This window comes from Physeter macrocephalus, unplaced genomic scaffold, assembly GCF_002837175.3.
Source record: "Physeter macrocephalus isolate SW-GA unplaced genomic scaffold, ASM283717v5 random_161, whole genome shotgun sequence".
Lineage (NCBI taxonomy): Eukaryota > Metazoa > Chordata > Mammalia > Artiodactyla > Physeteridae > Physeter > Physeter macrocephalus.
In genome coordinates, this window is record NW_021145484.1 from 1,949 (window position 1) to 14,063 (window position 12,115).

The 12,115-nt window shown below is 48.3% G+C and overlaps 1 protein-coding gene across 21 annotated transcripts in view; it reads right to left on the reverse strand.

Annotated features, from left to right (window-relative positions):
* Positions 1–1,138: 1,138 nt before the first annotated feature.
* Positions 1,139–12,115, reverse strand: part of MAPKAPK3 (MAPK activated protein kinase 3) — a 43,814-nt gene continuing 32,837 nt past the window's right edge. For 4 of the 21 annotated variants that reach the window (XR_008616597.1, XR_003678341.2, XR_003678336.2 and 1 more), the window contains one exon: positions 11,931–12,019. Coding sequence is in view for 11 of the 21 variants with exons in the window: in XM_028484625.2 (XP_028340426.1) it covers positions 7,672–8,586 (915 nt within the window). In the remaining 10 variants the exon portion in view is untranslated. The other 17 variants (XR_008616598.1, XR_003678340.2, XM_055082637.1 and 14 more) reach the window with 12 other exon arrangements.

Here is a 12,115-nt window from a genome sequence, read left to right on the forward strand (position 1 = left end):
TTCCCAGCTGGGTGACCCCAGTTTCCTCCTCCTGTCAAGTGGGAATAATAACGGCTTCTATATCAGGGACGCTTATGAGGATAACACGTGGGAAGCTTTCAACACAGAGCCTACCAGAGGGTAATTGTTCACTCAACACTGGAACCTTGCTCCTACCCCATCAGCTCAGATTGCTTCCTGGAAACGCTGGGTCTCCTTGCATTTGGGGAACCTACTTCTTCTCCAAGCCAGCCTGTAAGAGCTGATTCCATCACCCCATCCAGCTGGGCTGGCCTCCTGCATCCGCCTCTCACCAGCCAGCACTTGGCTCAGCCCCAGCCCCTTCTCTCTATTTAACACCAAAAGGTATTGATTTCCCTGAGCTATTTCCATAATGCAACACACTTGAGAACCGCATATCCCGTCAGTTCTCCTCCATGACCATCACACCCCTGCTCAGAGCCAGTTTCCCTAGAGCCTCAGCTACCAAGGCTAAGGTATGTTTGATTTTGCACTGGTTTAAAGGTCAAACATGAATCTCTCCCCATTATTGTACTGTGTCTTGTCACACAGACTCTCTCTGTTTCATGCATTAGTCACAGTTTTGCTATCAAATTAAATATTCCTCGGTGGTTATTTTTAGAGAAGTTTTTTTCTAACTCTACATGGTGCAGTGATGTGTGTGCACCCACAGTTCTGGAATCCAAGCATCACCAGGTGGGTTCCAAATTGTATGAGGGCTCAAATTCTTCTAGAAAGCAGTAGCCAATGGAGCAGTGGTTTGTAACCTGGCTCTGTCCATGGAATCCCCTGCCCAGCTGAAAATAATTAAACCCCCAGACCTTGGACAATCCAATCATTCATCAATCAGTCCAGTAAACGTCCAAAGGAGACTCTTAGCACAACTGTGAGTTAAGCAAAGTATGTCTGTGCCATCCCAACTACTTGTTTGGCTCTCTATTCGTTCCTACTATAAGGACACCAAGAGTAATTGCACTTCCATGCCCTGCACCTCCACGGAAGCCTGCCCTCAGGAAAGGGCCTGTTACCCTCTTGACCGAGGCCTGAGAATGACAGTGGTTACATCCCTGCCCACTCCCATAGGGTCTCCATCGACTCAGGCCAGCTTTGATAGAGAAATGAGGCCCTCAGAATAGAATTTCAAACTTTGTTGGGGTGTGTGTAAAGGGAGGAGGAGAGGCTTGCTAAAAGCAAGTCCTCTTCACCCACTTGAAGGCGCCGCAAGGATAAGAAGTTATGCATACCTTAGCGTTGAGGAGCTCATGCAGTTGAAGCAACAAAATCCACTGAAAGTGTCTAGAAAATAATTCAAGACGAGATTTAGCACTTCTCCCTGGGAATGGACTGTGGGGGAGGGGTGGACTTCTCACTTCCTTCCATGTGCGGGTCCCCACTGGCTGTGATACCCCAGTCCTCACTCACCCAGGGCAAGTGAGACTGGGGAACAGGGAAGAGGTCAGCCTAGTTCTGGGCTCAGTTCACAGGCCCATGTGTCCTCACACTAAGCTGCTTCCTCCCCCCAGCTTTCATCAGTGATGAAGGTGATACTTTGGCCTCCATCTGGGTTTTTATTTCTTGAGTTCTTCAGAAGCTGGGTGGGGGACAAGGGACTACTTATTGAGGACCCTCTGAAAGAGCCCCTGTAGATTATAAATGCTACAGACATTCAGAGGCAGGGGGGCCAAGTAGACCAGAAAAATCCAGGAAGGCTCAGCTAAGGAGGCAAGATCACAGAGGATGAGTCTGATTGAACACAGCTCAGGAGTAAAGGGGGGGCACTCTTTTTTATTTTTTAATAAATTTATTTATTTTATTTATTTATTTTTGGCTGAGTTGGGTCTTCGTTGCTGCCTGCGGGCTTTCTCTAGTTGCGGTGAGCGTGGGCTACTCTTTGTTGCGGTGCCTGGGCTTCTCATTGCGGTGGCTTCTCTTGCTGCAGAGCACGGGCTCTAGGCACACGGGCTTCAGTAGTTGCGGCACACAGGCTCAGTAGTTGTGGCTCATGGGCTCTAGAGCGCAGGCTCCATAGTTGTGGCGCACGGGCTTAGTTGCTCCACGGCATGTGGGATCTTCCCAGACCAGGGATTGAACCCATGTCCCTGCATTGGCAGGCGGATTCTCAACCACTGCGCCACCAGGGAAGCCCCAAGGGGGGTACTCTTGATGGAGGTTTCACCTACCAAGGCACAGAGCAAAGGAGAAGCAAAGACATGTAGAAAGCAGTAACAAGGCCAGTGTGACTAGAGCCTGAGATTTCCTTGGGGGAGGCGGCAGGTGGGTGGAAGCAGATGACAGAATTCCTAGCAGTCTGTAGAGAAAGATTGGTCAGTTGGTCAAGATATGTTTCCCAAAGGCTCTGCCAGGTCCAGGGCAAGTGGCCAGGGGCAAAGTTGATGATGGCTTAGAGGAGAATTTGTTCAGCAGGCTGAGAAGCTGCTGTGATTATTTCATGGTTCCCTGATGTGGGGATGTGGGTCTGGCCTAGGGAGTGGCAGTGAAAATTTGGCAGCAGGAACTATGTGAGACCCTCAGGAGGAAGAATGTGACTGTGAAAACTGGTTGGGGCGGTGTGGGGAGAGGGCATGGGGTGGGGGGAGGAGGGACAGTCCAGGAAGACACTAAGGATTGCTGCAGTGGGTAGGGATGGCTCTGGCAGGGCCTGGAGAGCCATTCAGAGAGCCCACCTGGAAAAGTACAAGTGTGGATCCATTGATAGGATCTGCTCCCTCCTGTGAGGGGAAATAAAGCCAGTAAGTGAACGTATAGGAAAATGAGCATCTTCTCTAACCATCAAGAAAGACAGCTTGAAGCTACAATGAGACCCCTTCTTTGGCCCAACAAATAAAAAGAAAAATTTTAAATGACAGTGTGTCGGCAGTTAGGAATATGAGAGTAGCCTGCCTCATGTAGTGTTTCTCAGCGGGGTGGGTCTAGCTGACCCCCGACCAGCAATATGGCAAGTGGGTAGCACAAACTCCAATAATGTTAGTTCTGTGAAAAATGGATCCAGGGAAAGCTCCACACACATAGATATACAATGCAATACTGTCTCTAAATATTGGAAGTAACCCAAATGACCACCAGTAGGGGATGAATTAATTGAACATGGGGCATTAGCGCATATAATTTTATGCAACCAGTAACAACAACGAAAGCTATATATCAACATGGAAAATGTCTATTATGTAACATTCAGTGAAAAATAATCAGGCCCAAAACTCTGTTCACAGCATGGTTATAATTATGTAAGAACAATTGCATATAGAAACAAACCAGAGTAAAATATATCAAGAAGTTAACCTTTCCCTCTTTTCTGCAATTTCCCAGTGCATATGTGTTACTTTTATGACAAACTGACCTGTATAAAGAGTACAGCTTTCTCAGGAAAATAATACACATAGGCAGGTCATGGAGCCAGGCAGCACTGTCGAGTCTACCCTCCCACCCTCCTTGGAGCTCATCCCTTCTGGTGATGAACATGGAGGATTTCTTGAAGCTGGACTCGTGATAGAGAGCCAGTGACAGCACTGGGCATGGATTCCTGTGCCTGCTTCATCTTCTCCACTCTCCCCAGCCTGTCTCATCTACTCATCCACCCTGGCTGGCCCAGGCCATAACTTCCAGAGCACATGGCCCACTTTTCTCTTTCCGCGTGGCCAGTGAGGGCTTTGGTCCCTCAGCAGATGCCTAGAGTCCTCGAGGCTCCTCACTGGGTGCGTGGAGAAAGGCTGCCACTCCCCTTCTCTGTGCTCACTGCCCCTACTTCCATATCTACATTTCCCACCTCTCCTGTTGGGCTTTCAGCCCTATTACTCCGCAGCAATGCCTATGTTGAGGTCACCAAGGTTTTGTGTTTTTTTTTGAAATGATGTATTGGTATTTATTGGAAAGAAACATGCTCCTCTCACAAACCTCAGGGCAGGAAGCGAAAGGAGGTTCCACCAAGGATGTTTGCGACAGAATGTCTCATGGTTGTTTATCTTTGTCCTATTTTTCCTGCTGAGCAGCATCCAATACAGTGACTACCCCTTTCTTGGAACACTTGCTTCAAGAAACTTCCAAAAAACTATACTCTTTTGGTTTTCCTCCTACCTCACTGTTCCCTCTCAGTCTACTTTCCTGGCTCCTTCATGTCTCCCCAATCTCTACCCCAGAATTAAGTCTCCTTTTCATCCTTCTCCACATTCTCTCCTCTCTTATCTGGTCTGTGGCTTTAGATTCCATCTAAATCATGATGTTACCCAAAAGCTGTACCTCAAGTTCCATCATTCCAGCTGCCCTCCTGAGACCTTGAATGTCTAATAGTATCCTGAAATGAAAGTGGCCAAAGCTGCACCCTCACCCTCAATTTCCTCATCTCAAAAGACAGCATCTCCAGAACTGCCCTGGTGGCACAGTGGTTAAGACTCCACACTCTCAACGCAGGGGGCCAGGGTTCAATCCCTGGTCAGGAAACTAGATCCCACATTCAGGCCGCAGCTAAGAGTTCACATGCCACAACTAAGGAGCCCACGTGCCACAACTAAGGAGCCCACCTGCTGCAACTAAGGAGCCCACCTGCTGCAACTAAGACCCGGTGCAACCACTCCAACCCTGCAGCAGCTCAAGGCAACACTCTAGCATCATCTTTGGTTCTCCTCTCCTTCCCCGACATCCATTCCACAGTGAATTCTGTAGCTCTAACTCCAAATACATCCCAGATCTCCCATCATTGCAGGTTAAACCACCCCTCTCACTGCTGGAATTCTGCAGCCTCCTTGTCGGTCTCCCTGCTTCCCCTTTTGCTCTTACAATTCTTCCCAGGCAGCCAGAGGAATTTTTTTTTTTAAGTGTAAATCACAGCATGGCATCCCTGCAGTCAATAGAATGGCCTCAGCTACCTAGTCTGTCTTTCTCTGCTCTCACCACTGCTATTCTACATTGTATTAGAAGACCCAGCCAGTGCACAGGCAAGAAAAATAAAGGCATAAAGGTTGGAAAGAAAAAAGTAAAGCTCTCGTTATTCACAGGTAACATTATTGTGAATGTAGAAAACTACTAGAGCTAATGAGAAAATTTAGCATTGTCATAGAATACAGATTAATATGTAAAATCAATTGTATTTTTGTAAACTATTCATAAAATAGTAATAAACTATTGGGAAATTAAATATTTTTTTAATTCTACTTAAACAGAATCCAAAAACTAAAAATACTAGGTAGAAATTAATGTAAATTAATGTAAATTAATGTAAAGTTAGATGTGCAAGACTATAAAATATTGCTAAGAAAAATTAAAGAAGACCTAAATAAATAGGAAGATATGCCATGTTGATGGATTGAACGTAATCAGGACAGTATGGTATTGGCAAATATATAGACAATCAATGAAAGAGAATAGAGTCCAGAACTATACACAAGCAAGTGTTTTTTTCTAAGAGTGCCATAGCAAGAAATATTTATTTTTCTTCAAGAATGCTGCTGTCTAGATATCCATATGGAAAAATATAAATCTCAATCTTGAGCTCTCACCATATTCAGAAATCAATTACAGATGGCTCATGGGTCCAAATGTAAAAGCTAAAATTATACAGATTCTAGGAGAGGAAAAAAAATTGAAGAATATCTTTGCAACTTTGGGATAAGTAAGAATTTCTTAAAGAAGACATAGAAAACACTAATCATAAAAGCAAACAATGATAAATTGAATTTCAAAAAAATTTAAAACTGCTCATCAAATCATAAGAAAATGAGTAGGTCAGCCATAGTGTAGGAGAAAACATTCCCAACTCATATCCTTTGTCAATGGATATATATCCAGAATATATAAAGAACTCCCACAAGTCAATAATAAAAAAGATAAACAACCCAATGTTTGAAAATAAGGTACAGACTTGAACAGATATGTCAATGGCCAATAATCACATGAAAAAGTCCCCAACATCATTAGTCATCAGGAAAATGCAAACTAAAACTACAATGAAATAACACTACATATACATCAGAATAGCTAAGCTAAAAAGGACTGATAATACCAAATGTTGATGAGGACATGGAGTAACTGGAAGTCTCATAAATTGCTCGTGGGAATGTAAAATGATACAACCACTTTTGAAATCTGGCAGTTTCTCAAAAAGTTAAACATACACTTAATGTATGTCCAGAAATTTCACTAGGTATTAACTAGCCATTTGTCTTAAGTATTTACCCAAAAGAAATGAAAGCATAATGTCCACACAAAAACTTATACATGAATGTTCTTAGCAGCTTTACTCATAATAGCCAAAAACTGGAATCAAATAACCACCAAACTGTGGTATGGTCATAAAATGGAATATTCTACAGCAATAAAAAGGAACAATAAAAAGGAAAGAGCTGTTACTGCAAAAACATGGATGAATCGCAAATGAAACAAAAGAAGCCAGACACAATAAAGCTATCTACTTCCATACTGTATAATTTCATTTATATGAACTTCTAGAATAGGCAAAGCTTAACTATGATGATAGAAATCAGATCAGCATTCTGGAATGGGGGGTTACTGGGGACTTTCTGAGGTGATGGAAATGTTCTATATCCTGACTGGGATCCTCGTTACATGGGTATATACATTAGTTTAAAATTATTTAATTTTACATTTAAGATTTTACTTTATATAAATTATACCAAAGAATCAAACTTTGGGAGCTACTTGTTTGACTCTAACGGTGGCCAACTGACAAACCTATGGTTTGTTCTTAAAGCCCATCATAGACCCAATGCTGTTCCTTATGGAAACCAAGGTATGGACTCAGATGCAATGTGGATGTGGTCTGGAGGGGTTGGATAAATAAATCAGGCCTAGGAGAAAACTGCATGTATTTGATCTGATTCATTCATCAGGTCCAAGCCAGGCCTTGACTACTGGACTCAGAGTCTCAGCCCTGGAAAGCAGGAGTAGGTACAGATCTGTGCTTGGGCAGATGAACCAACACTGCCAGGGGATGAGGCTGGAACAGGGGGCTGAAGGCTTTCCATCCTTGGGCCTAGGACCAGGTGGTACCCTGAGGGTTTGTTTTGTGCTTGGGAGGTGGCCCTTGGCCCTCACCAAATCTGAAGCTTTCTCATCCCTGTCAACTGGTCCTGGAGGCAGCCGGTGGGAGACTGACTTCCCAATACCCAAAGTCTGAGGGATGACATGTTCAGGAGTGCATGTGTGGCCTTTGGAGAAAAGGAATCCATCTCCTTCCTCCTCCACCTGTACTCTCCTTCTTCCAGGCTGGCTGCTGGCCTCCCAACACTGTTTTCTTCTGGCTCCCTGGACCCTAAACTTTTGATTCTTAGAAACTCTTCTGGATAAGTGGCAGACAACCTTCAATGTCTGTACTGCAAAAGCCGTGGCAGGTCATAGGAGCCTCTGGCCTCCTGGCTGCCCCGACCCTCTGTGTCAGATCAAATGCCTCCTCCCCTCCACCTCCTGCTACCCTCTTCACACTATAAATGGTCCAGGGCCCACCACTCCCTCCAGCTCAGTTGGTATACCTCAACTCTTGAAGCAGCAGACTCTGAGTCCTCCTGATAACCCTGTGAGCATCACTGTTTTACAGCAAGGAAATTGAGATTCCAAAGAGAGGAAGAAACTTGTCCAAGATCATGCACAGCAGCCGGACCCCAGCTCCAGCTCCAGGTGTTTCCTGACACCAAAAGCCCTTCTCTATACCGGGAAAGAGGGGCTGACCTTCAACTTTCTGCAGAACCTGGAATAGGCAGTGCCAGATCTAGGACCGTGACATCCATGGAGATAAGTCTGGAAGTTATGGAAGATACTTTGGGGGAGAGGGCAGTAGCGGAGGCTTTCCTCTCCCACTACCCCAAGGATATGGTCTACTTTTTTGAGCTCTTTTCTAGCACAGAGAGAATCCTGAGGGCTTCCTGAGCAGTGGGGAAGCCATGGTAGCCCCGTGGGGCTGGCATCCACTGCCAGTGAGAGACCACTAGGGGTAGCCAGCTGGGGCCAAGGTCCCCAAAGTTGTGTAGCAGCATCACTCAAGGAGCCTGTAGTAAAGTAGGTGCCATTCACGCTGAGGCAGGTTCTCAAGTTAGAAGCCCCAGGGAAGTTCTGACAGGGCTGGGGGCAGAGGAACTCTGGGGTCATGGGACTAGCATGGACTGTGGATACTGAGCAGACCTGGGTCATCAGGGAGGTCTCAGCTGGAAAATGGGTAGAAGAGCACCTGCCTCTCAGGAGTGCTGCCAGGGTTACGTGAACTGAGGTTTCTGGCATCCATGTGGCAATAATGTGAGTTTTTCTTCCTCCTTCCACAGGACAGGAAATCCCAGGGCAGGGGCAACCCACAGGGCTGGCAGCATGAGAACTGCTCCGATTTTCTAGACAACTGACCTGGGACTCGTTTAAGAATGTCCCGAGGAGAGCATGTTGAGAAGACTCTAAACAAGGGTGGGTGTGATCCAGGAACTGATGGTGACTTACATGGGAGTCACCCTGAGCTGTCCCTGAGCATCCAGCCACAGTTCCAGTCACCCCTGCAGAGGGGCGCCTGCCCGGAGGCCATGCCACTTGAGCCCGGGAGACAGGGTCCAATGAGTTCCTCCACTCCTGCTTCATCATTCCCAACCCCCAGGTGAAGCTGCTCCAAACCTCCCAGCTTGTCACCTCCCTTCAGCCCAAAGGCCTCCAATGGCTCCCTGATGCCTCTAGAGCAGTGTCCACACTCAGCCTGGCATTTATTATCCCACCCTAGGCAGGGCACTTAAGGCTGCCCCCCGCCTCTCTGCCCATCCCCAGCCGCACCCCGCATCCCCAGCCCACAGAGGCCGCAAGACCACTCCCAGGGCCATGCCGTGCCCTCTTGGCTCTGACCTTCCAGAAGTCCCATCGAGCCCCAAGGCCAAGCAAAGCCCCCACTCTCCTCTCATGCATGACCTCCACAGCCCTGATTCTGTGACGACATCCTGGTCTTCACCCAGAAGAAGAGAAGGAGCCTGAGAGAGAAGTCACATCTCCAGCCAGAGAGTGGGGATTCCAGATCAAATGGGCCATGGCTCCCAACATTTCCACAGCTGCAGCCCCTCCCCATCCTCAGGGCACAGCCGGGAAATCCCTTGTGTGTGTCCAGCCTTCAGGCAGCCCCAGTCCTCGGAGCGGCAGAAGAGGGGATCATCAGCAGCCAGCCAGGAGCCAGAGGTCTCAGACTCGAAGCCCCCTGGGCTCCAGCAGACCTGCACAGGGCAGAGATGGGGCCTGAAAGCCCCACCCTTCATGCCTCCAGGCTCTCTATGCACTGGCAGCCCTCAGCACCAGCCTCCCTGCACACACGCCCTTCTCTCCAGGCTACAGGCAGCGCCCTGTACACCACTCCGGGTGCCAAGCACTAACACTCCCCTCACCCAAAGGCCTCTGCAAAGGAAACTCAAGGAAGCCTAATTAAGAGCCATGGAGGGCCCAGGCACAGCCACTGATAAAGTCCTATTTAGGAACAAGCAAAAATGGAAAACAGCTCTGCAGCACGTGAGAGCCACGAAGACCTGAGAGGGAACTCTGAGGCCAGGGAAGCTAGCAGACAGGGCGGCTTCGTGCGGGGGACAGACAGGCTGAGAGGCTGGCTTGTGAGCCTCTATTTACTCATGTATAAAACGGGAGTTAAATGCAGTAAGGCACTTTCCAGCTCTGACCTTCCCAGGTTCTATCTATTCATCCATTCCAGCTCTCAAATCCATGTCAGAACCACACCTGTGTTGATTTTCACTGCTTCAGGATCCACTCCCATCCTTGGAGGGCTGGGTTTGGCCGGTCCAGGAAGTCCCACACAGAGGGGAGAAAGTGCAGAGGCCCAAGAGTTACCACTTTTCCCTCGAGGTAATTGTACTCTGAAGAGGAGACATCAGAAGCCCTGAAGCTGGAACCCACAAGCTCTTCTAGGCACCTCCAGTCCTGATGCCCTCCTCCTCTACCCCCAAATTTAGGGCCATCTCCAGGGAGCCTTCTTTTGTTCACAGCTCCATTACTATACTAACCTTGTATGACCTTGGATGAATCAGCTGACCTCTGACCACTTTCCTTCCAGAGGGCAGAACCTGGGTACCTGTCTTTCTCCCAAACCTGTTCCCATCTACTGCATCTTTGCCTACTCCAGGCACCCCTCCCGGCTTCAGGTGGGCAGGATTTATTCCGCAGAATTAGCTCTCTGAGAAAACCCACCTGACCATCAGAATAAGAGAAGGAAGAAAAGCTTCTGGGTCAGGCCCACTCATCCCTTGGCAGTGCTCCCAACCCAGGCCCCTGGCCTGTATGACTCATGTGCTGGAGAGAGGAGGGCCTTGTCTCCTGCTGACTGAGATTATATTATAGTACATAGTCATTGCCGAGAATCTCTGCACACCCCCCACCCTAGGATCTCCCACCCAAGCATTCACATAATTCCAATAAGCTTGAACCCCATTTATAGGCGCTCACCAAGAGGAATTGATCCCCTCTCTCCTGGGCCCAGAGGGCAGAGCCCTAGCTCTATAGAATCTATCTCCAGAGGTGAGTTATATTTTATTGCATCTTCTCTGTGTGGAAATAGACACAGCTACTGGCTTTGCTGATGTTAACAGCTCCAGCAAGCTTTGCATCCACAGTTTAGTTAGTTCAATTTATTGTCAACGATTAGATATTAAAGCCATATCAGGGGAGTCAAGGGCCACGTAAGGGTTGATTCACATCTGGCCAAGCTGCCCTGAGCCCTAGGTCGGACCCTGTTCTGGGGGGTCAGTGGCAGAGCCTATAGAAAGGCACTCCAAAAAGCCCAATTTCCTGGGGCCCCATAAGGCAGTCCACATACTCACTTCTGTCTGAGAGAGGCTGGAGCAGCACTCTCCAGGCATAGTGCACTCATTTTTGCTCCTCAGATACTTGAAGGTCTTTTCAGCCCCAGGGCCTTTGCACTTGCTATTCCCTCCATCTGGGATACCCTTCCTCTTGTTCTTCTTACAGCAACTTCTTCTGGTCGTTCTTCCTCAGATGAACTCCCCTTCTCGGAAAACTTCCCTGACCTTCCTGCCCGTGTCTGTCACGCCACTTTGGCTATGGACTCTGTCATTAAAGAAGTTCTGTCTGCTTAGGTTGCCCCAGCCAGTGGTCCAGGGAGGCTTGCCCATAGTAGACACTCTAGGTCAGCCCATCCCCTCATCTGGCTGGCATGGTGACCAGCCCTGTGCCCCACATTCCCTAGATACCTTCATGACCCTGTGCGGAGTAGTTCTTCGGACCTGCCTTGGCTGCCTCCTCTGCCTCACTGTCTCCCCAGCAGCCCTGGCCAGCCCTGCTGCACAGCCCACTAGACCCTGGCCTGAAAGGGACCTTCAGAAAGAGAAGTCCCCAGGGCAGGTGGGCAGCTCACTCAGACAGGGGCCCTGACTGCAGCTTTTCCCAGGAAGACAGCCTCCTTTCTGAAGGCTTTCAGCCTCGACTCAATACTTCCCCATACACCATCAAATCCTACGGTCTTTTGTGTGAAGCAACATTTTCTAGGACCTATGATATGCTGAGAGCTCTTCAAGGCATCGTGCCTTACCTTTCACAGTCTCATGGTCCAGGGGGCAGGTGTCACTGTCCACATGTTCTAATGAGGAGATGGGCTCAGAGGAGTTAAGGGAGTTGTCCATGGTCACAGAGCGGAGCTGGAAGGGGCCCCAGGCTGTGTGACCCAGCTCAACTTCCATCTCATCCACAGGGAAATGCCTTGACCTTAAACCATGCTGAGAGGTGCCTGGCACTCCCTGCTCAGGTTTGGGGGCCAGAGAGCATGGGAGCCCCCCACCAAGGGCCCTTCCTCTGGCAGCCAGGGACATAGAAGATCAGGGAAGGATCAGGCAGGATTGGGATTCTTTGGGCAGGGAGAGCATTTCTGTTAGGGAGGGGATCTTAGAGCCCCATGCTCCCGGATTCAGACCCCCCGCCCTGTCACTCACCACATGGAGGAAACTGGGCACTTTATCCCCATGCTACTCAAGCCTCAGTGACTTCATCTGTGAGATGGGCATAATCCCCGCTTAGAAAGCTATTGGAAGGAAAGAAAAGTAAAGGAGGTCACATATGAGACATCCTGGCACACTCTAGATGCTCAAAACATGGGCTCCAATGTGTAACTGGAGCA